Source organism: Daldinia decipiens (genome assembly GCF_022478715.1).
Source record: "Daldinia decipiens strain CBS 113046 unplaced genomic scaffold F4813scaffold_18, whole genome shotgun sequence".
In the NCBI taxonomy this organism is placed as follows: domain Eukaryota; kingdom Fungi; phylum Ascomycota; class Sordariomycetes; order Xylariales; family Hypoxylaceae; genus Daldinia; species Daldinia decipiens.
In genome coordinates this window covers 680,756-703,172 of record NW_026054561.1, presented here as the reverse complement: position 1 = coordinate 703,172, position 22,417 = coordinate 680,756, and the positions used below count along the sequence as shown (strand labels likewise).

Sequence of the window (22,417 nt, the reverse complement as noted above, 5' to 3'; positions counted from 1 at the left end):
GGAAAAAGGAATGACTTGTATTAAAAGTGGATGATACTATGTAAAATGGGTGTGTGCGACCATAAATGGTACTTATACTAAGAATATGATCACATAATCAAGGTTAAAGTCACCTGATACACCAGCACCAGTTTAATATATTAAATTAAATAATTTTATACCTTAAATATATATAAAAATATACGTTATAATTAAAAGGGAATAATATTTTTAAAATTACAAACAATACTTTATTTATTAATAATATTTATAATTAAAAAAACTTTTAAACATATGTAATAAAACTATTTAAAAACATAATAAATTAAAAAACTAATAAATAAAATATAATAATTATATTTATTATAAAAATTAAATTATTAACCTTATTACAAATAATAAAAAAAATTATATTCGTTATAAAATTAATTTACACTTTTAAAATTAATTTAAATTAATTTACTATTAAAATTAACTATAATAATAAATAATTAATTAAATTAATTAATAAAGATATTAAAAAATTAAAAATTAAATTAAAATATATAAATATATATAATTATTAACTACGTTAAAAAGCTTAATAAAACCGTATTAAAATAAATTACGTTATTTTAAAAGATATAATCGTAAATAAATTTATTAAAACCTTTATAAAAAATTTATATAAATAATTTAAAACTTAATTAACCTTAATAAATATTGGAAACCTTTTATAAATAAAGCAATTATAAGAATTAAATGGTAAGATAACCATAAAATAAAAAATATATATTAATAATAATTAAAAGTAATTAAAGGCCTTTTTCCGGGTTAAAATTAAATTATTAATAATTTAAATAATAAAGAAATATTAAAATATTTTAAATTAAATTAACTTATTAATTATATTAAATAATTTAAAAATCTTTAGTTTTATATAAAATAACGGTATAACATACGTTCCCACAATTTTACCTCAATCAATTAAATTATTAAAAAGATGATAAATTAAACCTTATATAACGCTTATTTAATACATATTAATTGTGTGACATATATTTTATATTTAATTTAAAAGTTATATTAAAACGGTCTTTATTTAATAATATTAATTTTATATTTATATTATATTAATTGGTAAAATTATAAGCAATAATATCCCTTAACAGCTTTACATATAAATTTATATATATAATTATTAATGTATACTTTTATATTTATTTTACTACAAATATTAACCTTAACATTTTTTCCAATTTTTATATATAATAAGAATATAATACCTTATTTAAAATCAAAGACCGTATATTTTTATTTATTTATTTTTAAATTAAATATAAATATGCGAAATCGTTGATTTTGTATGGGAAATGGGTGGCCCCCACTAGGGTGGCCCCAGTAAGGGTGTTTCGACCTATATTGTCGTTTCCTTGCAGACGGGTTCGGGGCTGCCTCGTCGAACATTCTGGAACTCCATCACCTGGAAATAGGCACCGAGCAACTCTTATATTGTTAGGTATCACTAAAAACTATTTGATCACGTTAAAACGCCTTTAAAATCTTCATGAGTTTCCTCCGTAATCATTTTCTGAACCAATCTCTCCGTTCTATCTACATCCTGAACCCACCTGTCTTCAACCATGACTGACACTAAACCCACAATCTTGGTGTTCTGCTGCGGAGAACTAGAAGGCGGCCTTAAGAAGATCAAGGAGAAAGCTAATATCTACCAAGCCTCCTACTCAAAGCGCAATGCCCCGGCGAAGCTTCTAAGTGAGCATCCATCAGCTCGAGCCATCTGGATCGTCGACCCTGATATTGCAACCCCAAAGTATAAAGATCTGTCCAGCAAGGTTGTCAACTATGCCCGAAATGGAGGGATCGTTATCCTGGGTGGTTTCTTCTCGACGGGCGTTGCGCCTACCGACTTCAATAAGTGGATGAAAGACGTGTGGGATTTGCCTTGGCGATATGGCCAGTACGAGACAACTACAGTTGTCTTTCAGAGCTCTGCCGTTGGCCCTCGAAAATTCTGGCATGACGGTCTAGCAGCTGCATATACTCAGAAAGGAGTTTTCCTCAAAAATGTCCCTCCTGCCGACTCGTGGTATGCTTCGCCCCCGGGATCAACAAGTGAGTCTCGTGTTTTCGGTCCTGTTCCCATCCAGGCCCAGACATCTATCGCATTTGGCAGGGTTGGCAAGGGTTGGTTGGGATGGACGGGCGATATCCATAACCGGGAGGAGACTTCTGCCGCTGTGCGGGCAATGATGGGACTTAATATGAGAGAGGAGGAAGATGGCCTATATCTCCCTGGGCTTTTACACCAAATGGTTTTGGAAGGGTAGACTGAGAAACTGGTGTAAGCCGAATGTATTACTGTCAGGGGCAAATCCTTTGGGCTTTCATTCTTGTATGCCAATGACACTAAGTAATCCACTGTATATTTCTACTGAAATGTACTTCTTTAATTTTACTTTTTAGTCCTGGTATTCTTGAAGGTTTAAATGATGGAGGTGATGTCGTCGCGTCTGGTACACATTGTACTACCGAATAGCCGCTGTAGTTGTACAGATGATAGCATATTGACGGCTCAGGCTTCATGAGAGTATTACAGCCTATTCCAATTTTGCGTAGGGTGCGCCAGGTACTTGAATTTGATATCTGTCCAATCAAATACTTACACAACCGAAATGAATAGCTAATGTCCCGTCATTACATGGAAACAGCAAGGAAGTACATGCCGTTGCTCGAAATTAGGTAGATACATACCTACATGTAGGTACCTTAGGTAGGTATGTACCTAATTCGCTACTTCCGCCAGGTCCATATCTAGTTCCAATGTGCTACCTACCTCATGTAAGACCTGCATGTAAAGCAGGTGCATGTGCCAATGTTGGAACCTAGAACCATTGTTCCTAACGTTCCATTAACATCTACATCTTTAAGATGTCTCAAACTAACATTAGTTGAGGCTCTATCAAATCAATTCCAATTCAAAAAAAGGCAATATTACCATAATTTCGATACGTCGCCTCTTTCTCACCTAATTGTATCAAGAGCTGCCGGTATCCATGTCCACACTGTAAATCTTGTGCTAACCCACCTGATGTGAAAGAGTACTCGCGGACAATGGAGAATCTGGGGCCAAACTGCTAGAAAATTACTTGTCAATAACACGGAACAATATACTAAGAAGGGAAGTGTCGTGAAAACAGAAAAAAGGCATTTGAAGGTTATGGTATCGAGTTACCCTGCTGCACGACTCGCGGTTCAGGTCGTAAATCTGATGGAGTAACCAAAGGTCACCAACAGTCGGATAACTTGATTAATGGTTCTTCTAACCCACTCTATCTTTATTCCATAACGAATCCCTACAACTTTTCAGAGCGAAAACGTGGTAGAATATTCTATCCCAATATGTCACGTTCGAATGTAGGCACAGGGGATTTCGTGGCAGTGGACTCGGAATATCCTCATGGAAATGCCAACACGCAGGAAGGTGAGGGCATGCAATCACATATTCCCGCTGCTGCTTCACATCCCAGGGACAGCCTACCAACTTGGAAATGGAGGGCATTGCTTGTGGCCAATGGTTTCCTAACCATAATGCATGGTAAACTTCCGTTCCGTTACTATCCACTCTACCTCTATCACCAGATACTTACCTACGAGACAATTAGGATACGATGTCAGCAATGTCGCCAACATCCAGGCATCTATTTATAAAGCTTTCGGGCATATCGAACTACTGTCCTGGGTTGCACTCGGCTATTCTGTCTGCAATATCGCTTTGATTCCCCTGGGCCGTAAACTTTTTAAGTTTGGAGACTTTAAGACGTTGTGTCTCGCATCCATGATGTTTATCATTGGAGGCTCCGCCCTCTCCGGTGCTGCCCCTAATATCGAGTGTATCATCGCCGGACGTGCTGTGATGGCCTTAGGCTCAAGCATCATATATCAAGGGTATATTTTAGTCCTTTGGTAGGTTTTGATAACAACTTTCTAACAACTATCATAGGATCCTGAGTTTTAATATCGTCTTTACCTATCCCCATGAACTTGGCCTCGTACAGAGTTTTATCGGTGCTTGCTTTGCCATGGGTCTAGTACTGGGTCCGATTATAGGTTCGTCTCATTCTAGTTCTTAAAACTTCATGATTCTACCTTTTAACCTGTGATAACTGACACGTATTTCAGGGGGCGCCTTTGCCAACCACGAGAGCAACATGGACGCATATCAAGGAGGTCGACTGGATAGGCAATCTACTGCATATAGGGTCCTGTCTCCTCTTTGCAATCAGTTGTGCGTTTATCGGGTCGACAGGGACCTGGGGCATTAACCCCGGCATCGCCACCTGGATCCTTTTCACCTTCTTTGTGATCACATATGTTCTACAACAGGCATATAATCTCGGTACAACACCTGAGAACCGCTTGTTATCTCCTAGCTCGCTCCTTCGCAACCGGACTATCCTCCTTACTTGGATCTGCACGTTTTGTGCTGCCGCGTCGTACGGCGCTACGTTATATTATGTGCCGATATACTTCGCCTTCAGGCACGGGTTAGATCCGCTTGCGGCGGCAACCCGACTGCTGCCCTTCATTGGCGTTTTCATATCCACTATTATGCTATGCGGCCGTCTACTTCCTATACTACGATTTTATAAATCCTTCTTCGTCGTCGGATCTGCCTTCCTTCTAGTGGGTGGGGGTCTATTCCAGATGTTAAGCACCAATATGTCCGAGTCGGCAGTCATGGGATTCGAAAGCGTTGTCGCCGCTGGGCTTGGCATCCTCTGGCAGTTAGGGGTACCAGTATGCACAACTTTCCTACCTAGTACCGAGGACCGCCTGGATCTTGCTCTACTAAGCAACATGGCGCAGTTAGGCGGCATTGCGGCCTCGCTTTCTATCGCAGGGATGGTCTATCAGAGTACGGGCTTCGAGTCACTAAAAGATTCCGTCGGAGGCATGGGGTTCTCCGATGAAAGTATCCGCGAGCTACTCTCGGGCGTTGATTCGCCAATTCTAAAGGATGCTGACCCGAGGGTGCTACGGTTGGCCGTAAAAGCCATCGTCGATGCCATTAGGGCATGCTTCATCATTCTGCTCACTGCCGGTTGTATATCGTTCCTTGCAGCCTGGAGCATGAACTGGGAAGCTCTCGAATTCAACCAGTCTACTAGGCAGCGACATATACGGCAATCAGGGGATACCCAGCTTCGTCATCAAAGATCTGATGCCGAATTTCTCCTAGATGATCTGAATACTCGAGGCGAGACTGCAGGTGGTGTGTTGAATTCGCTCGCCACGGTACATATTGATAAGAGATAAGTAGCAACCCGTCCCCAAGTCGAACTTCGATAGTGTTATAAACTAAGGTCTATACGTGAAGAAACGAGAGTGTCCACGGCTATCATGTCTACTTCGACATGTAGCATTCACTTATTGGAGAAGCTTTATAACTGGAAGAAATTAAACATTGAATAATAGCTTAGAGCTGCAGTCCTGTCCCTAGCCAGAGCATTTTACTATACGCACACAGTTTACGACTTTTTTCTCATTAGACACGCTGCATACGCCGAGCCTTCGAGCTAACTATTCCCATAGAATTTACATAGCCTATAACCTCATTCCATGATATATGTCCGTCTTTACATTACCCAATTACAATAATTAATGCGTCGTAAGATCCAACCGACTTATTCCATCGGAATCGCGGCACCGTCCACCCAGCTAGAAGATGTAAGTCGCTTCTCGCGAATTAGGCCTTTATATTGGTAATAACAACGTCTCATATCAGTCTGACTTGCTAGGCTTATCAGCGAAGGCTGATCGCCGACCTGCTCGGTTAAGCACGCAATGTCTGTGCCGGCATCCGCATCGCCCACCTCTTGGGGGCCCTGCCATATATTGTCGTCTCCCTGCCAGACAGATTGTATTTTATTGCTCGAGTCTTGGTACAGGATCCACGTGTTCGTCGTGTTGCTATTCAGCCGCCCGATTGCGAATGCAGCGATAGACGTTCCCGAGGGGATCGTGACGCCGGGCGTACCTACATAGTCGTTAATACACGAAGAAGCTAACATCAGGGTTGAAAACGCTCAAAGGGTCCTACGTACCGAAATACCAAGCTACGCCCGTATCGAAGCCACCGAACGGGAATATAGAGAGAAGGCCGTTCGGATCACGGTATGCAAGTCCTGCCGTATATGGGCTTTGAAAGCTACTCAACATGGGCACTACGGCGATACCAGAGTTGGTATCGCCCAACGGAATATCATCCGGGTGGTCCCAGCCCTGCACAGTGTCGTTGAACCAGCCGCTGCCATGTCCATCGTAAACCACGCGATGGAACGAAGTGTTCGTGTTCTGATAAATTACGTACGGCCAATAAGCGGTCATCCGAGAACCACTCGGCACGGTGAAAGGCGTCCGGTCCGAATTGATGCTGTCGATCTTGGGCACCGTCTCGTCTTCGAAGAAGTTGACCCCCTGGAACGTCGATGATGGATCTAAATAAAAGAACTCAAATTGTGGGAACTGCAGGTAGATTGTCCCGGCAAGAGGCGTTCCGGGCTTTGCATCTAGATCGTTGAAGACTAGCGGGGTTGACCATTGACTGCTGCTGCTGCTGTACCGCGATGTGCGAATTTTGTTGTCGCCTCCTTGCCAGAATAGCCGCGAGGTGAAGCCGTTGCCTTCTATGCGCCGGCCCGTCACTGAGAGCCTTGTGTTGGGCCGTATTGCTGTTGTGTTTACACTTTGGCTGGTGCTGCTACTTGGTGTGGATGTTGGATTTGGAGAAGATGAGCTTGAAGACGCCGGTTCTGAGGGCACATCTGAGGACACAGCTGATCCATTGTGTGAAGTTGCCTTGCTTCCCAAAACACCGCCGACTACCGCACCCACAATCACTGTCAGAATAACTAAACCTCCGATTAACAAGTATAGCTTCCTCCGTTCACCATTTTCTCTCCGGACTGGCGGCTGCGGTGCTAGTTCCTTCGAACTATACGCTCCATGGACCTGGGGTTGATTGTAGTACGGACTGGCATCGCCCTTAAAAGGTATAATTCCCGGATCGGATACGAAAGCGGGATATGTCTCCCTCGGTGGGTGTATGACTTCCGGGTCAGTGGGATAGGCGATTTCGAGCCCGGGTTGCGAGACCCTGTAGTCTGGATGCTCGTTCATGGCCCGCCTTCTTTATCCTTTTACAGTTAATTTGCGGCAGCCTCGAATCTTGTGGCACTTCGGGACTGCTATCAGGGAGGACAAGAAGATATCGACGGCTGTCCCAGCATTATGACATAATGCGAACAAATAATGTCTAGCAAACAAAAACGAAGAGGAGGAAAATAGTTGTACGACCTGGTGTACCTGTACACATCTAGTAATAGATGTACAGCCCAAATAAGGATGATACAGGGGGAGTAAAGAACATCGACTCCCAATGTAGGACTACCAAGGGTTTGCCAATGAGGGCATCTGTACAGGGTCCAATCTCTCCCATTTAGGAAGGAGGAGTGCGGCGCAGCAGGCCTCTCCAATCAACGCTGCAGTCAACGTCAAGCTACTACGGATCTAAGAATTCAGCTCATGCGGCTTTAACCTAGACGGATCGTCTGTGATGATTGGCTCCACTTGGACAGACACCTAAGTTAGACAGATCGCGCTTATATTCGACTAGGGCGGGTCTTTTTCTGCCTATGTAGAAGGGCTTGATCGAGTTTAGAATCTGGCACAGCAATATTTGTCCGTAGGGCTATCTCTTAGAGACCCAAACAGGGGTCCGAAATCTGACCCATAAAGCTAAGCCTCGCTACCAGCTATGTATATTATTAAGATCTTGTTCGGAAAATGGCTTTAGTGGCTTGTTTTTATGGTTGATCTTAAGTATAGACATATTTAATAGAGAAGCCATTAAACGTTGCCTTTTGATACGTTAACATACCCCTGTTAGGGTCTCTAAGAGATAGGTACCCATTCCATAGCCACACGGGCCTGAATATGGTCGACGACTAATCAGACAGGAATAGCTAAGATTAGCTGAAGGATATATTTGGTAAGCAATGTTTCATATATGCAACAGAGCCTCATAACTTAAGAGTATTCAGACCTATAGTTCGGCCAATAGGAAATCATTGCGACTGTAAAGCGCTACGGATAAATGAGAGAACCAAGGAAAGTGAAATGTCCTGCATTTTTAAACTAGGTATGTAAAGGCTGCATGAAGACTTGGCAAATCCACCAAGCTACATATCATTACACTATGTATGTAGGTTCGTTGAAATGAAGCTATAAACCTGTGGGTTCTATTAACTCGGAAGTTAATACATACGACAATAAAGGTGTAGTTAAGTATGCCTAGTTACATTTAACTTCGTAAGGCCAGCGTACGTAGGTATGTATATCAGCAGATATTCTCATATAAACGATATTAATTCTTGTTATGTCGGTAAACTTGGGTAGTATTTTGGCAGGGATCTACGAGCAAATACGGTAAGTAAATGCGAGGTAATTCTAGGTATTCACCATTGGCCTATAGATTTGTTCTAGAATAAATATCTATCGCCACCAAACCCTAATCGAATATAACGCAACCCATCGAGTGAGCCGGTTGACATTTGGCATCAGCTGGTTCTCCTTTCTCGAATATTGCACGTCAATCCTGCCGTCGTAGATCACGGCCGTAGACATTCGCGTCCGGGACGTGTTCGAGTCGTCATTTTAAGTCTATTCTTCTGCACAGGAACGAAACGAAGCATCAACGCAAGGACCGATTCAACTTCAACTTACCCGTTCTGAGAGGTAGCCAGCCTACTTGAATAAAGTATGCGGGTTGAACGCGGCGGGTAGGCGCTTCAAGTTTCAAAGTCGTCGGAGGATATCTGCGTCTCCAATAGGCATACAAGAGATGTTTTCTGGAAACTACCTCGAAGCTGCCAATGTACATTAAGTACGTGTCTTAGAGTGCCCATGGCCAACTGGGGCCTCGCGCCGATGTGGGCGCTTTAGAGAGTAGTGTAGCATGGCTTGGAGCGAGCAGTCGGCCTCTGTAGGCGATACCAAAGGATTGCACCACACAGCCGACGTAGGTAGGTAGTCTTTGAGGTAAGGAAAAAGGGGTAGGCTGGGTGGTAGCTTCGCGTAACGAAGGGATTAATAGATGCCCCAGGACACGCAACGAGTCTGTCTATCTATGAAACGAAGCCGTGATGAGTCTAACACCGGCACGGTAAGAGAACCGGTGTAAATCATTAACCTAGAAGGAGATGCAATGCAAGGCGCATACAGAGAAGCACATTACAGCCCGACAGTAGACCAAACTATCTATATCACATCCATCATATCATAATTTTTGCCAGCCCAATCGTAAATTGCAAAAGCATTAGCTAACCTAAAGATCTATAACATATACTTCATAAAAACAGCAAAAGGGGTATTCGTAGTCTTGATTCGCGGAATTCCAATCAACATCATCGTCATTATACATAGGCATATAGCAGAACTCATCAACGTCAACATCAACCCGTAAGCACGAATGGTATCATCAATCGTCAAAGCCAAGGCATCTTGCCTATATATGACCACCTCCATAGACGCCGGGCCGTAAGAAAAGTTAGTTGGGCGGGTAAGACATACTTGGTCAAACCGCATCGTAGCTCCTAAACTCCAGTTTTTACATAATGATCGGTTAGGTGATCATCTACCCCTATAATCCGGTTTCCTAGCCATGTTTACTACTGGTGGGGGGCCGTCTTCGTCGGGGTATGGCGGTAGGGGACTCTCAGCTCTGATAGGACGTCGGTTGCCTGAAATCTGCTTTTCGGGCAGCGGAGTCTTGGGAGGTAGAGGAGGTGGCTCGATGCGGTGCGGCTGAAATGGTTTTATCATAGGCTGTACAATATGATCCCTTTGTCTTCGTGGGTACTCGTCAGCTCCCATGATTGCTATTTTATCGTTGCCAGCAGCATTCCGGTATTGTGCTGGCGTGGGGGCTGTCACCACGAGACGGTCCGGCTCGTCGTCCGGAGGAGGTCTGATCGCTGATAATGAGGCAGGAGGGGACGGCATCTTCTGCGGGCGGATAGCTATTTGAGGTGGAGATGAATGGCTGGTTGCAGGTCGGAGGCGATCATCGGAACTGCGAGGCGATGGCGGGTTGCCAGGACTGAGTGAAAGGTGGTCAAGGTTGTCTATGCCCGATTCGTATGATTGCCGATCCGACGGACTGCTTCGGACCGGGAATGATGTAGGGAAATCTCCCGGAAGCTCAACCGCTAATGGTGCACTTATTGATCCCATGGTCGGCTGAGACACGATGTTAGGTATGCGACCGAGCCTCTCATACCTCTGCTTTGCTTTGTGGATCTTTGCCAATTTTGTCGAGGACTCCTGCACCATTTTCTGCTCGACATCTCTAGACAGATACCTCTTCGTGCCTGTGCTGATATCGCCCAATCGATCCCACTCATTCATAGCGAACTCTCCAACGCCGACTTCAACATTGAATCGGTAGTAGTTCTCAATATTAACGCCCCTTTTCATCAATAATTCATTCTTCATGCGCTCGTGAATCTTTTCGCAGCCTTCCACCTTGGAAATCAACTTCCTTCTAGCTTCTCCCCATTCGCCCATAAAGCCTTCGTACCATAGGTGCGAATTTTGCTCGGTACCCTTTGGCCGTTTCCCGGTTCCTATGCTGATGAAGACGCCCACATCACGACCCGGCCATTCGTTAACCGTAGCCTCATCGAGGGCAACAGGAGATGGGTTAAAAGTCCCAGAACCGTCGTCGTGAAATACCGTTTGCCCAATTTTAACAGGCTTGAACGCCAACCCAATCGCGCATGTTGCCCGACCAGCCTCCCAGATTTTGCAGTCGTATTCTGGGGCAGGCTCCTTTCTCGAGTCATATGAGCGGAGCACTGCAGGAGCACCGCCCCTACCTGTTCCTTTATACATGGCCGTTACAGCACTACGAAAATATTAGCCATTATACCGTAAAACTAAAAGAAATGGCACCTACGTTTTTGTCCTATTTTCTCTCGTATCATATAGCTGTGCATCAGGGTTACCCTGCCCGCCGCGGAATGTTGACTTAGCCTGGCTCGCTGGGCTACGTCCACTGAAACTGACGACGCTCGCGTTGCTTTGGTGCCGTCGCGGGAAACCACTCGAAGCAGCGCTTGTCCGTGACACGGCAGATATCGGACTAACGATATCTGCTCCGATGTCGTTTCCCTCATCATCAGACCAAGTGTGTTCTCTTACGGCTTCCTTAATGGCGCGCTCAAGCATAGATGCCTTAAACAATGTCGAGCGATACGGTATACCAGCAAAAGTCTTATCGCTCTCGAAAACCATCCTAGTCATCCGGACGTACAGTTCTTTGCACTGCTCCAGATTTAATCGGAGTCGCCCTAACATCAAGGCGATTAGACCGCCGGTACCGGTTCCAACTATTAAATCGAAATGATCGCATGGCTTCGGGATTTGATCGCGTTTTGGTGCTTTCCCTTCGATTTCAACGTAGGTTCGAAGCATTATTTCTTGTATGATAATAAACATGGAGTAGCCACGAACTCCCCCGCCATCTGCGACCGCGCAAAGCGCCCGAGTTAGTCTTCATGTATACCCGATATATAGTATCAAGGTGGTGGGGTAAACAACTTACCCAAGCTAAGTATCCTCAACGGAGGACCTTTGGTGGTGTCTTTCCTCTTAAGCTGTCCCTCCGACTCCATCTTTGTCGCGATGGGATAAATAACTCGGTCTTTAGATATGTTGACGGTAGATGTGTATGTGTAAATGTAGCGAGATTGTAAATTTGACAGAAAAATATGTTGAGACCGCCGCCCCGCTAAGTTCGCTACCCTCGTCCGGTGACGACGTCAGTCTACAAGGTAAATGAACTGAATGTGACTGGGAACGCCACAATCTTGTCGCAAAAGTACGTATTAATTGTCGCGTAGAAGTAACCGGAAGTGCGATAGTATAAAAATACCGAAATTTTCTTCTTAGTTCACGCTTAGTCAAATTTTATTAGAATAAGAAAGCTGAACAAGCGCTTACGATGTTGACAATGTCGTTGAAGAGTGAATTGTTATTAATGGCTAAGATTCAAAGTTCTATCAAAGGCGCAAAACAGTATCTTCGTCCCGTGTGGCTGAGCATTCAATTCATGGAAGTCACTGTAAGGATTAGGTGCATACCTTACAAAAGACGTCACATGTACATCGTTTAGCACAGCCAAGCCCGTAATATCCAGATATTGCTCGGAAGTGATCAGATGTACCCACTACATGTACCTAATGTACCAAAGATCCTCGGAAGATACGGAAGATACCGCATAGCTTGTACCTGAATTTACGATTAGGTACATGTAGGTCCGTACGACTTGCTATCCGACACTAACTAGAGGGCTGAGTTCAAATCGAGGCTATAAGCCACGTGCAGTTGCAAAATTCTTTGCATTCCATTGCCGTATCTTGCCGTCAGCTGTGATTGTAAGTCAGTTGCGATTGAGAGAAGCTATAAGAAAAATATTTACCCGTCAGTAAACGAGGATGCTCGTCACCATGAATATGTATCTTGGATATTTGGAAGTTTCCATCTAGATAGATCTATGCATGGATAGCGGCAAAGGATGTATGACGTCCAATCCTTTAATCTACATAGCTGTTTAGTTTTTGGCTCCCTCTTATTTAGACACTAAATCAACGAGTTCATTGGTTAGCATCTCTTATGTACATATGTATTAGCCTACATGAATCGCACGGATACCCGTTGACGAAATACCCAAGATTCGAGCATTGTGGCTCAGTCATAATAGCGTATTTTCATTGGCAGGAGTGAGCGAACTGAGGGAATATCATTGCCACCATGACTCTAGGTTGCATTTATTCATTAGTTTTGGGGATTCAAGAGCTCTACTGACAAGAAATCCTAAGATGCCTTCCAGAAGACTTCCATGCAGGATAATTTGATTATCCGCGCCGTGGCCGAGATGAAGATTATGACCTCCATCAAAAGTAGATCGCTGATATTTTCGCTAGTCGCTAGTGATCATTCGGGGGAATGGATCTACTATATACCCCATCCGAAAGGCACGTCCCATAAAGAAGACTGGTATAAAAGACTACCTAGGTTAGAACTTTGCCACGTCCTATTATCGATCCTAGTATGTTTGTGTCCTAGATATCTAGAAGCCGATCCTGGCTTTCGATCATTTCTCCTTACATACCTATGCTCAATGTGTTCTCAAGTGGCGTTAGGTTTGCGAAGGCCGTTTGCTCAATGCTATTTGACCGTCCATCGCTAATACGGTGAACCTAGAGGTTTGGGGAAAGGGATGGAATCTATTTTCGGCATCTACCTAAGCATAGACATCCCGTGATCACATTTTAGTTGATGTCTGTTCCTCAAAGTTAAACTTCTGCTTTGCTCGCGAGGTATGTATGCCGTAGGTAGGATTAATCTTATGTTGAACATGAGATGAAAGGATTCACGTTAACAATAAACGCATACTCGACATCCTCGTAACATACTCGAGATTGTAAATATGAGCTATCGACATGTTTAGCTTGACTTGGGCAATTTATAAACCGCTAAAATTGGTATAACGGCTTTCCGTAGTCTCGGGAAATACGAAATTAGTAACATTTCAATAGTGACACGGCATGGTTTGTCGCAACTAGAAACCAACAAATACCGCTAGCGCTACACAGACGGCAATGCGCATTATATCACCCGTTTTCGAACTTATTGGTGTGAGTGTGACTTCTAGGAGCAGGCGATATGTCATTAGTGGATAGGACTTTGATGTTCGGCGAGCACCGATTTAACAAGACGAAGGACCAAAAGTCCGGAAGGATTCAATAACTATTTTCTAGAAAGAATGACTGGGTAGCTTTCGACAAAGTCGTCTGATATTTCTAAATCTTTGATCTTGAATCAAACGTACACATGACTCAATTCCTATTCTCTCTTTTTTTTTTTTTTTTGTCCCTGTATGCATTTCTCTCGCATCAGCAAAGTACTGTAGAAAGTAACTTCCTATACCTGACCTAGGGTAACTAAAGAGGTAAGGCAATTCTTTTTCCTGGCCTAATATTGATGCCGAAACGTAGGGCTGCTTGTGGTTGTACGATGGTACCTGACCGCTCATTAAAGCTGAAGGATGCGCGCTAGCTTTGAGCGGGAAGGTCGTGCTCTGATTCTGGCGTGAGCAAAACCGGGAGGATTCAGGTTGTGCGACGTCGCGTAGCACTCCGCGTTGTCGAAGAATGAATCCATATTCCTTCCCTTCACTTTCCACGTGGACAGTGGGTTTAAGTTTGGCCTCGGCCATATCTCTGCGAGTACGGCTGAGCTATGAAAAGGTTGGTGGCGATACTTTCTTTCAGCTGACTATGAAAGCGGTTACATACGGACTTGACAGAGATATTATGTCAAAGAATGGTAATCTCTAGTTAATTAGTCTAGAAAGCTGCAAACGTCCTTGTTTACGGCCGGGTTAGTTAAGGCCGGTTCGCGTGCCTTTACTGAGGTCCTTTCCGGCTACGGCCACGGCTCTCGGCTCCGAACATATTGCATGCATTATACCCAATTCAATGTTAGCTAAAATGTCAATCGAGTACCCAAGTAAACAAGATTTCTTAGCTTATGCTAGGTAAGGGATTAGCTGCCGGGATCCGTAGGCTAATATTTTATTGACAGACCGCCGATACGTCGTGTAGCTAAGTATTATTATCACGAACTGCTTAGCTGTATTACGGTCAGATAATTAAATTGGTCACTCAGAGTCCGCTGAGTCACATTCGTATAAAAGAACAAATAAACATATGCATACGCGCAATAAAACCGTATCGGTGTACGGAAGACCCGAGGCTTATGAAAAGGAAGAGAAGCCGGGCTGGGCTAGTATGTCACGAACGTGAAAACTGATAATTAATCTTTAGACTCATCGGGACGACGGATTGAAACTTGGAAAAGAGGGATTGAGAAGTTCGAATGGATTACCCCGAGCCTTTCCCCAGGGGGTTTGGAGAATCGCCGGGGTCCCTAGCTCTCCCCAAATTCTATTCGGCCCGTAGTGGAGACGCATAAATGGATTAGGAGGGAAGGAGCGTCACCACCAACTTCTCTTCATAGGACATTGACATCATTCCATAATGAGGTCATGTATCATAATTGTACATACTAATATCGGGTACTGTCTATTACCTAAGACACGTATTTTCCAATCTTGCATCTTGCCGTCTTCATCGTTGTCGAGAAAATGACTGAGACAAGAATTCGACAGCAAGATGAATGCCATTGATATATTCGAGACAACCAGGCGGGCCAATTTTAGATTCTTAAACTTTACCCCGGAATTCTAGATTTGGTTGCGTCCTAAAAAGATGGAATTAAGCCCTCCCTTACGCTCGACTTCTGCATACTATGTACAGAGCCTGCATTCTATCTGGGTTTGCTGACCATACAGGCGGTGATTATTTGCGTATAGAAATGATTATCCAGAATTCTGGGATGCTGTTGGTTCAATGTTAAAGTGCTTTAAAGTGCTAAAGCCTAATACAGCTGTCCATCCATGCAACCCTCTTCCCCGACTGAACATTCCAGCAACCAATAAGCGCCGCCATAGGAAAGTCTCTCTACCCGTGGATTAGTTTGTTACCCGCATATGGCACAACGGGGAGAGCTAGCACGCGTGTGACCTCCAGAATTTTGTGGGCAATCCCATTGCCCTGGGAAGACCACTGTTACCTCCTCCATTTCTGGCCTCCCAGTCGGGAACGCATATTACGAGCTCGGGCATTGTTGTAGTTGTAGGAAAAATCTAAAGAGATCCGAACAAGGGTAGAATTGCTTGCTTGCTCGCTCCATGCTTTTTCTGGTATGACTTGATTCATCAGTCCCGTGATGATCTCGTAGCTTAGCTTGACCAGGGCCTATGCCAATCCGTGGGATCAATGAATCTGGGGATCCGCATGCTACGTAGAAACCCGCCTATCCATCTGTAACGTCCCCCGGCCGGGGCGCCACAACAGGTAGACACTGCCAGACAGGGCAATAGAGTAGGTCCAGTGACCAAATGTGCCTTTGTTGCCAGATCAAAGCAACTGGGGGTCCTGGGGGTCCTGGGGTCGTAGCTACCTTGCTACCACCTGTTTGTAAACCTTATGTATCTGTTTGTATGCATGTACCAACCTTAAAAAAAATTTACACCACTCTAATCCTGGCCGCCCCAACAACAACCGTGGGCGCTCCTTCTGCATATAATAATGGATCGTCCCTCTCTCATCTTTCAGTCTTACATTTTTAGCATTGTTCTTCTTGCACACTTCTGCACTTAAACAACTCAGCAAAGCTATATGTGCTGCTAATAGACCACGCGGGGTCTTAGACAACCATGAAGAAGTTTGGCAATATTTATCTTATCGCGGCCACGTCCGTCATAGGTAAGCTCTTCACCTATATGCCGCCGCCTCTCGTTACTTGAGGCTTTGCCATTGTGGGATACTAATAACCTGGTTAGGTGGCGCGCTATTCGGTTTCGATATCTCGTCTATGAGTGCTATTATCTCAACTGCCCCCTACAAGTGCCAGTTTAACCAGCAAGTTAGTCTACCCGAGCTAGGAATCTTGCCTGCTATACCGTTAAGCTAACAATCGCAGGGCAACAAACCTGGAACGAATGAGTGCCAGGGTCCAGATGCTCTCGTACAAGGTGGCATCACCGCCGCCATGCCCGGAGGTTCTTGGCTTGGCGCTCTCATCTCCGGTGTCCTTACGGATATCTTCGGTCGAAAGACGTCTATTCAGATCGGTGCCATTATTTGGTATGTTCTCTGCGATGTAGTCCACGTGCAAATAGATTTCTTCTAACAGTGAATCTCTCAGGATAATCGGTTCTATCATTATCTGCGCTGCCCAAAACATCCCGATGCTAATCGTCGGTCGTATCATTAACGGTATCAGCGTGGGTATCTGTTCGGCTCAGGTTCCGGTTTACATCTCCGAGTTGTCACCGCCGTCTAAACGAGGTCGATTCATTGGAATGCAACAATGGGCCATCACCTGGGGTATTGCGATCATGTTCTTCTTATGCTACGGCTCCAGCTTCATCAACGGAGCCGCCGCATTCCGTCTCCCGTGGGGTCTGCAAATGATTCCGGCCCTTCTACTCTTCTTCGGCTTGACGGTTCTCCCCGAATCGCCTCGTTGGTTAGCGAAGCACGATCGTTGGGAGGAGGCCAAAGAAGTGCTCGTTCTGGTCCACGGCCAAGGAAACCCTGACTCTCAACTAGTCGCTAAGGAGATGGCAGAAATCAAGGAAGCGGTTGACTTCGAGCGTCAGAATGCAGACGTGTCTTACCTAGAGCTGTTCCGTCCTAAGATGATTAACCGAACTCACATTGGTATCTTCACTCAGATCTGGTCGCAGCTTACCGGCATGAACGTCATGATGTACTACATTTCCTACATCTTCACGATGACGGGCTCGGGTGATGATGTACTACTGCCTAGCGGTATTCAGTTCATTATCAACGTCGTCATGACCGTTCCGGCTCTTATCTGGCTTGATAGGTGGGGTCGTCGTCCGACCATGCTTATCGGTGCGTTCTTCATGTGCCTCTGGCTCTCCATCAATGCTGGTTTGTTTGCCGTATATTCGCACGCGCCTGCCCCTCACCAGTTCGATACCGCTGCCATCTCCATGGTCATTAGTGGAAGACCCGCCACGGCTGTGATCGCAAGTACCTACCTATTCGTCGCATCCTACGCGCCGACATGGGGTCCTTGCTCTTGGACCTACCCAGCTGAGCTTTACCCGCTTCGCGTGCGTGGAAAGGCTGTTGCTCTTGCTACGTCTGCTAACTGGGCCTTCAACTTTGCGCTCGCGTACTTCGTTCCCCCCTCGTTCGCTAACATCACATGGAAGACGTATGTTTTGTTCGCCGTATTCTGTTTCGTCATGTTCTTCCACACATTCTTCCTGTTCCCCGAGACCTCCAATAAGACTCTTGAGGAGGTCGCCGCTACCTTTGAGGACGACGGCCCCGGCTCTTTCAAATATATTGGTGTCCCGGCTTGGAAGACCCACAACGATCGTTCCATTCTCCGCATCGAACGCAACCTTGTCAGCTCCGAAGAAAAGATCGGCATTGAACATTCAACCTCGGCCAAGATTTAGAGTTGAAGAAGAGTTGTAACGGAACACTAGTTACACGGTTAGAGGGGGGTGGACAGGAACGTAGGGTGTCGCAGGACATCGTAATGAAAAGCATGTTTTCGTGAAATGTTGAGAGGGGCGTGTTTGATAGGAAATATCAGGACATAGGTTTTATTCCTTATAAGCTCAAAATCCACGGGCTGATGAAGAACTCGAGGTTATATACCCCAAAATGAGTACAAGACATTGATTAAGTCACATGGTTCATATTTGCGACTATTTGTGACTATTTACGACTAGCTATGTGCATTTATATTGGAGCCAAGTAGAATCTCAGGCTATAAGACATAGTTACATACCTCTTAGGTTGCTTACCTATGTATATAACAGGAAAAGGCAAGCTCAATTCTTCTACTTGATTCCAATAATTATTGACATAACTACCACTCATTGCCCGACTCTATTATTTTAATTTCTTCACCTTGAATCATTCTGGAGCAACGCGTAAGCGTCGAAGAGTATTGTACATCTCAACAACAATTGTGCCAGCCAATAGAAGGCCTTAGAGCCGAATTGTTTATCTAGGTACCTACCTATCTAGGTCGTTGGAGCTAGTGCCCTGCATCTCCGGGTCTTTAAAGATGAATAATATCTTTAGATGTATTAACGATACTAGCGTTTACTAGTATACGTGCTTACATTATAGCGAGGCTTGAAACTCCACTCTACATGGTACAGGTAGCATTACAGATAAATTCTTTAGTGGATCTTTGCCGCTTTGGTAGGTAACAATTGCGGGGGTTCGGTTCAAGAAAAATATGTATGTATCGAAGACTTGGCATAGCAGGGGACTCTAGAAACATGGACTAAACATCGAGGCCAAGCGACGCACCACATCCCCCGAATCAGCCTCGCCCGTAGCCTGATCATTCCCAATCTCTCCCCATCTCGCCCTTCATGGTCTTTCTTTAGTGCCATCGCCGTTTCTATCATAGTGCGGATGATTTCCAATATTTGAGGTGTTACACTTTTTTCTATATTTACAATTGCTGCCGAGAGCCTCCGTCGTCGTGTTACTCGTTCAATTGACATCCGATGGATCAGCCGGCGGCAAAGAAGAGAAGGCTAGCTCCTAAGATCGAGGCTCAAGCTAGTCCTCCGCATCCGCCTCCATTCCCCCACGAGCCTGTAGGTATAATTCAATTGATGTGCCCATCGACTCGTGGACTCACATCAATAGGCGCCGCCCGCACAGCTTTACCAGGTCCAAGAAGCGCCCCCACCGCCCCCAGAAAGACACGAGTTCGAGTCATTCGCGAGGCATCTGCAAGATGCCGCCATGCTTATATATCGTCAAACCCAAAAATCACCATATACAAAGACCTATGTCCTGATTCTGCGATGGGAAGAAGACAATGCCGTCGAACACGACCTTGCCGCCCTCGATCAAGTCCTCTGCGATCGGTATAATTACCGCACCGAGCGTTTCAACATACCTACAGGTTTAAATGCTAGCGTTAAACTCGGCGTTCGTATGGCATCGTTTCTTGAACATGCGGCACCCGATCATCTATTAATAATATACTACGCTGGATATGGCTATGTTGATACGGATAATCAACTCTACTGGGCAAGGTAGGTCACCAAACGGTAGCATGGAAGGCGCTCTAACATATGATCAGTAATCCGGAGGGGGATTCGAAACTAAGGTGGAGTGGAGTTCGTTGTCTCTTCGAAGATGTTCAGTCTGATATGCTTCTGCTTCTTGATACTTGTGCTGCCAAAGAAGAGCCAATTCCAGAGGGTAGCAGTGTCAAACAGATCATTGCGGCTAATTCACCCGAGCATTATTCTCGAGATCACGGCTTACGGTCATTCACATCCTATGTTACAGAAGCATTGGCTAAATTTAGCGGCGGGCGACCTTTTAATTCCGAACGTCTATATCACGAAGTGGCTATTCAGAGACAGCAAGAACTAATACAGGCGTCTGGGTTAACTAACGGGGCTAGCAAAAGCATAGCGCTCACTGAAAAGTTACCGGTTCTATATGCTCTAAGTTCTATCAAAGGTCAAGTTATCTCTATATCTCCCCTCCCATCTCACGCCGAAATGCAATTACGATCCCCGCAAGCTGGAATTGACGGGGATGCCCAATTATTGAGGACGTCCCGGGAAGATCCAATTATCCACCCAAACGCGGTTGCGGACCTAACGTTCGATGAGCCCAGAGTATTAGTTTGTACGACTTTTGTCGGCGAAGCCAGCCCGGACATGTCTTCATTCAACCACTGGCTTCACAACGCCCCTGCTATTGCCTCGAAAATTGCTGTCGAGGGCATGTTTCTAGGGCCGCCTACGATGTTACTCATTTCAATGCCGGTTCCAGTCTGGAATGTTGTCCAGCACGACAAAGTCTGCTGCTTCTTAGGATATGTGAATTCTCATAATATGACACATCTTTACAATCGATTAGTTGGTTCCGTTTCCGTTAACAAGGCATCGGCGAAGGACGTAGAAGACGGCCGGATGCTCCTTGAAGCTCGAGAAGTGGCTGCAAGTACGCCGGTCGTCCGCCGGCATGAACTTCCTAGCCATTCTCAGCTACGACCGGAGACACCTATTCGTTTGGAGAGCATGAGCAGGCTTGATCCCATGACCCTACCGCAACCATCTGGTACCCCTGGTATGGCGTATGCTAGCTCAAGGCCGGGTACCGCCATAGCCAAGAATGATGTCGAAGATTCTGCTGAGATGCAGGAAGCTGCTGAACAGTTGAAGGCTTTAAGCCATGTTCGGCCCTTAAGCCGCGATAATATATCTGCAGCTCACGTACAAGCTACTCCTACGGAAAATACGACGACCACTCGTCGTGATGAAGTCTCGCCCCACGAGGCAAATGAATCTGGGGCAGATGAGACTCTGTACAATCCCGAATTCACACCACCATCCGCACGACCTAAACAGCAGCGGCGATCGCTTCAAAAGCAAGCGCCAAAGCAGGAGACACGCTGTAATCACTGCAGTCATGCCCCCTTTAAAGATTATTCATCGCTACGTAAGCATATTGCTGCGGCTCATACTCGACCGTTCCCTTGTGCCTTTGCCTTCGCTGGTTGCACTAGCACTTTTGGGTCTAAGAATGAATGGAAAAGACATATTGCTTCGCAACATTTGTGTCTCCAATATTATCGATGCTCATCTTGCCCACAGAGCACGGTTGAAGGCAAGGGGAATGAATTCAACCGCAAGGATCTCTTTACACAACATCTTCGTCGCATGCACGCCCCTTTCGCAATCAAAAAGGCCCTCGCGAAGGGTGATAGTAAATTACAACTGGATTGGGAAACGCACGTGAAGGATATGCAGCAAACATGTCTCGTGACTCGGAGACAACCTCCACAGAGATCCTCTTGCCCCAAGTCGGACTGTGCGAGTGTTTTCGAAGGGCCTACTTCTTGGGACGAATGGACTGAGCACGTCGGTAGGCATATGGAGAAGGGCGAAGCGGGGCGGCTCAGCGTTGACCGCCTTTTAGCAAAATGGGCCTTGGAAGAAGGTATTATTGAACGTCGAGATGACGGCGAATATCGGCTGTGTAGTGGATCTAACAATAACCCCGAACGGGAATCTGCCGGCAACAACCTCGAATATCAATCCGACGGAAACAAACGAGACAAAGACAGAGACAAAGACAGAGACAGAGACAGAGATCGTGACCAGGAACAGGACAGGGACCAAGAAGACCGCACCATAATAGCAGCGAGTACGATGGTGGACAAAATGGATGTGGACGAATAACGCTGAGCTATATATATTATACAGAATGCTACCCAAAGCGAAGCATTCGGGGGAAAATGTTTTTTTCTTGTTGTTCTTGAGGGCGTAGGGATCGGATGAAAATAACGTGCCTCGCGAGGTCTAACGGGGCAGGCTTACGAATTTCCTTTGCTCATTTTACCGGGTGTATCCCAACTAGATGTGGCACGATCACCTGACGTTTCTATTTTGTTCAGCGCAGACTACAGGGACGACTGTACGACTATATACCACTTTCGAGCATGCTCTTGCGAATGTCCACCGGGTCGGTTGTTTGAGATAGACATTAGGAAGGGGAGGGAGGCCTGCATAATTTGGTTCGGTATATCTTTTTTTATCTGGACCAGTTTGAGCGTTGCCCAGTTTAGCACGCATCTGGTGATGGTATTGCGGCTCCGGATCGACTTGGGAGTCGGGTGTTTATATTTAACATGATGCAAATTCGTC

At 45.2% G+C, this 22,417-nt stretch overlaps 6 protein-coding genes across 6 annotated transcripts; 4 read left to right on the top strand and 2 right to left on the bottom strand.

Moving 5' to 3' along the window:
- The first annotated feature begins 1,374 nt into the window (after positions 1-1,374).
- Positions 1,375-2,651, top strand: F4813DRAFT_361226 (uncharacterized protein). The gene has a single exon (XM_049243509.1). It carries the CDS (start codon positions 1,602-1,604, stop codon positions 2,307-2,309), a length of 708 nt encoding a protein of 235 aa, XP_049099342.1. The 5' UTR covers positions 1,375-1,601; the 3' UTR covers positions 2,310-2,651.
- Positions 2,652-3,381: 730 nt separating this feature from the next.
- Positions 3,382-5,298, top strand: F4813DRAFT_389961 (MFS general substrate transporter; the record flags this gene model as incomplete). The annotated part of the gene is made up of 4 exons (XM_049246935.1): positions 3,382-3,577; positions 3,645-3,927; positions 3,983-4,070; positions 4,162-5,298. The coding sequence occupies 4 exons, from the start codon at positions 3,382-3,384 to the stop codon at positions 5,296-5,298; spliced, it is 1,704 nt and encodes a 567-aa protein (XP_049099341.1).
- Positions 5,299-5,482: 184 nt separating this feature from the next.
- On the bottom strand, positions 5,483-7,634 carry F4813DRAFT_87658 (uncharacterized protein). The gene is made up of 2 exons (XM_049248989.1): positions 6,087-7,634; positions 5,483-6,019 (listed from the first exon to the last, which is right to left on the bottom strand). The coding sequence occupies exons 1-2, from the start codon at positions 7,159-7,161 to the stop codon at positions 5,667-5,669; spliced, it is 1,428 nt and encodes a 475-aa protein (XP_049099340.1). The 5' UTR covers positions 7,162-7,634; the 3' UTR covers positions 5,483-5,666.
- Positions 7,635-9,297: 1,663 nt separating this feature from the next.
- Positions 9,298-11,853, bottom strand: F4813DRAFT_87221 (FabD/lysophospholipase-like protein). Its single transcript, XM_049248987.1, has 3 exons — positions 11,648-11,853; positions 11,000-11,567; positions 9,298-10,948 (listed from the first exon to the last, which is right to left on the bottom strand). Exons 1-3 carry the CDS (start codon positions 11,715-11,717, stop codon positions 9,673-9,675), a joined length of 1,914 nt encoding a protein of 637 aa, XP_049099339.1. The 5' UTR covers positions 11,718-11,853; the 3' UTR covers positions 9,298-9,672.
- A 4,534-nt stretch (positions 11,854-16,387) lies between these two features.
- Positions 16,388-18,172, top strand: F4813DRAFT_381066 (general substrate transporter; the record flags this gene model as incomplete). The annotated part of the gene is made up of 4 exons (XM_049245632.1): positions 16,388-16,436; positions 16,514-16,596; positions 16,654-16,817; positions 16,879-18,172. 4 exons carry the CDS (start codon positions 16,388-16,390, stop codon positions 18,170-18,172), a joined length of 1,590 nt encoding a protein of 529 aa, XP_049099338.1.
- A 352-nt stretch (positions 18,173-18,524) lies between these two features.
- F4813DRAFT_87347 (uncharacterized protein) lies at positions 18,525-22,223 on the top strand. Its single transcript, XM_049248988.1, has 3 exons — positions 18,525-19,339; positions 19,392-19,786; positions 19,834-22,223. Exons 1-3 carry the CDS (start codon positions 19,247-19,249, stop codon positions 21,950-21,952), a joined length of 2,607 nt encoding a protein of 868 aa, XP_049099337.1. The 5' UTR covers positions 18,525-19,246; the 3' UTR covers positions 21,953-22,223.
- Positions 22,224-22,417: the final 194 nt, after the last annotated feature.

Excerpts from the sequence above, each read along its gene's own strand:
- F4813DRAFT_87221 (XM_049248987.1), bottom strand. The coding sequence starts at position 11,717 with ATGGAGTCGGAGGGACAGCTTAAGAGGAAAGACACCACCAAAGGTCCT. Across the intron at positions 11,568-11,647 it reads GTTGAGGATACTTAGCTTGG|ATGGCGGGGGAGTTCGTGGC; the intron begins GTAAGTTGTTTA and ends GCGCGGTCGCAG. Across the intron at positions 10,949-10,999 it reads AGAGAAAATAGGACAAAAAC|TGCTGTAACGGCCATGTATA; the intron begins GTAGGTGCCATT and ends ATATTTTCGTAG.
- F4813DRAFT_361226 (XM_049243509.1), top strand. The coding sequence starts at position 1,602 with ATGACTGACACTAAACCCACAATCTTGGTGTTCTGCTGCGGAGAACTA.
- F4813DRAFT_87347 (XM_049248988.1), top strand. The coding sequence starts at position 19,247 with ATGGATCAGCCGGCGGCAAAGAAGAGAAGGCTAGCTCCTAAGATCGAG. Across the intron at positions 19,340-19,391 it reads CTCCATTCCCCCACGAGCCT|GCGCCGCCCGCACAGCTTTA; the intron begins GTAGGTATAATT and ends TCACATCAATAG. Across the intron at positions 19,787-19,833 it reads AATCAACTCTACTGGGCAAG|TAATCCGGAGGGGGATTCGA; the intron begins GTAGGTCACCAA and ends ACATATGATCAG.
- F4813DRAFT_87658 (XM_049248989.1), bottom strand. The coding sequence starts at position 7,161 with ATGAACGAGCATCCAGACTACAGGGTCTCGCAACCCGGGCTCGAAATC. Across the intron at positions 6,020-6,086 it reads GGGCGTAGCTTGGTATTTCG|GTACGCCCGGCGTCACGATC; the intron begins GTACGTAGGACC and ends ACGACTATGTAG.